The 2,038-nt window shown below is 45.7% G+C and overlaps 1 protein-coding gene across 1 annotated transcript in view; it reads left to right on the top strand.

Moving 5' to 3' along the window:
• Nucleotides 1-1,057, top strand: part of neurl1b (neuralized E3 ubiquitin protein ligase 1B) — a gene marked incomplete at its 5' end in the record, with an annotated part of 24,128 nt that extends 23,071 nt beyond the window's left edge. Inside the window, one exon of the mRNA XM_024141451.2 lies at nt 298-1,057. Within this exon, the coding sequence (XP_023997219.2) occupies nt 298-587 (290 nt within the window). The remainder of the gene's footprint in view (nt 1-297) is intronic.
• Nucleotides 1,058-2,038: the final 981 nt, after the last annotated feature.

The raw sequence follows: 2,038 nt of genomic DNA on the forward strand, positions 1-2,038 counted from the left end.
AAGGCTCTATGTAGCTGTTATAAACTGACTTTATGAAGGCTCTATGTAGCTGTTATAAACTGACTTTATGAAGGCTCTATGTAGCTGTTATAAACTGACTTTATGAAGGATCTATGTAGCTGTTATAAACTGACTTTATGAAGGCTCTATGTAGCTGTTATAAACTGACTTTATGAAGGCTCTATGTAGCTGTTATAAAACTCAACAAGTTGCTGTTCATTTGAAGTAGTTTAAAAAAAATCTTTCCCAGAGCCTCCTCTCATTCTAACACCTCTCCTATCTCCATCTCCTCCTCAGTGACGGCCCCAAGCTCCCCTCTCAGCCCCCCTGTCTCCCCCACGCTGTCTTCCCCACCCTGTCTCCCCCACCCTGTCTCCCCCACCCTGTCTGCCCCAGAGCTGCCCTCTGGTGGTAAGAACGGGGAGTGCACCGTCTGTTTCGACCAGGAAGTGGACACAGTCATCTACACCTGCGGTCACATGTGTCTGTGTAACAACTGTGGGCTAAAGCTGAAGAGACAGGTCAATGCCTGCTGTCCTATCTGCCGCAGGCCCATTAAAGACGTCATCAAGACATACAGACCATGAGGGGACTGGGACATTACTGCAGCAGGCATTGTCTAGAGCAGAGTAATTCAACTCTGACCCTACGACATCCAGAGTACTGCTGGTTTCCTGTTCTACGTGATAATTCATCGCACACCTGTTGTCCCAGGTCTATATCAGTCCTTGATTAGAGGGGAATATTTTTTTTTTTTTAAAGCAGTGGAACTGGCTTTGAGGTCCAGATTTATATTTGAGGGCTATAGAGACAGACTGGACACCATTTCAACAGGCCCATCAAGGTCCTCATTAAGCCATCCATGAGAGGAGAAACTCATGGGACAGGCAGGCAGGGCTCTGTCTCCACCCCGGAGACATCTCTTACCAAACTGGACACTACAGCAGGTCCATCAAGGACCTCCCTCATCAAGACATATTGGCCCTGATAGACTGGACACACTGCAGCAGGCAGGCAGGGCCCTGAAAGAGGATAGGCAGGCAGACTCTCTCTCTCTCTCGCTTTTCTCTCTCTCTCTGCTCTCTCTACTCTTCTCTCTCTCTTCTCTCTCTCTCTCTCTATTCTTTTTCTCTCTCTCTCTCTCTCTCTCTCTCTCCTCTCTCCTCTCTCCTCTCTCTTCTCTCTCTCTTCTCTCTCTCTCTCTCTCTCTCTCTCTCTCCTCTGCTCTCTCTCTCTCTCTTCTGCTCTCTCTCTCTCTCTCTCTGCTCTCTCTGCTCTCTCTCTCTCTCGTCTCTCCGGATCTCTCTCTCTCTAGGCTCTCTGCTCGCTCTCTCTAGACTCTCTCTGCTCTCTACCTCACTCCTACTCTCTCTCTCTACCGAGACTCCTCTCTCTCGAACTCTCTTCAGTTCCAATCCAATTCATTCAATTCACAGGGGGCTTTCTATTGGCATGAAACATGTGTATACATTGCCAAAGCAAGTGAGCGTAGATAAGTATCAAAAGTGAAATAAACAATAAAATTAACATAAACATTACACATTACAGAAGTTCAAAGCAATTAAAACATTACAAATGTCATTTATATTATACAGTGTTGTAGCAATGTATAAATGGTTAAAAGCCAACAAGTTCCAAAATAAATAACATAAATATGGGTTTATTTACAATGCGTGTTTGTTCTGTCACTGTTGCCCTTTCTCTTGTGCGCAACAGGTCACAAATCTGCTGCTTATGGCACACTGTTGGAATTTCACCAGTATATATGGGAGCTTTATTCAAAATTGCGATTTGTTTTCTGGACATTCTGTGGGATCTGTGTGATTGAGGGAAATATGGTGTCTCTAATTTGCGTTCATACATGGGCAGGAAGGTAGGACAGTGCAGCTCAGTTTCCACCTCATTTTGTGGCAGTGAGCACATAGCCTGTCTTCTCTTGAGAGCCATGTCTGCTCCTACGGCGGCCTTTCTCAAATAGCAAGGTTGCTCAGGCTGTCTGTACATAGTCAAAGCTTTCCTTAGGGGGTTCTGGGTCAGT

The sequence above is a fragment of the Salvelinus sp. IW2-2015 genome, unplaced genomic scaffold (genome assembly GCF_002910315.2).
Source record: "Salvelinus sp. IW2-2015 unplaced genomic scaffold, ASM291031v2 Un_scaffold2548, whole genome shotgun sequence".
NCBI classification, from domain to species: domain Eukaryota; kingdom Metazoa; phylum Chordata; class Actinopteri; order Salmoniformes; family Salmonidae; genus Salvelinus; species Salvelinus sp. IW2-2015.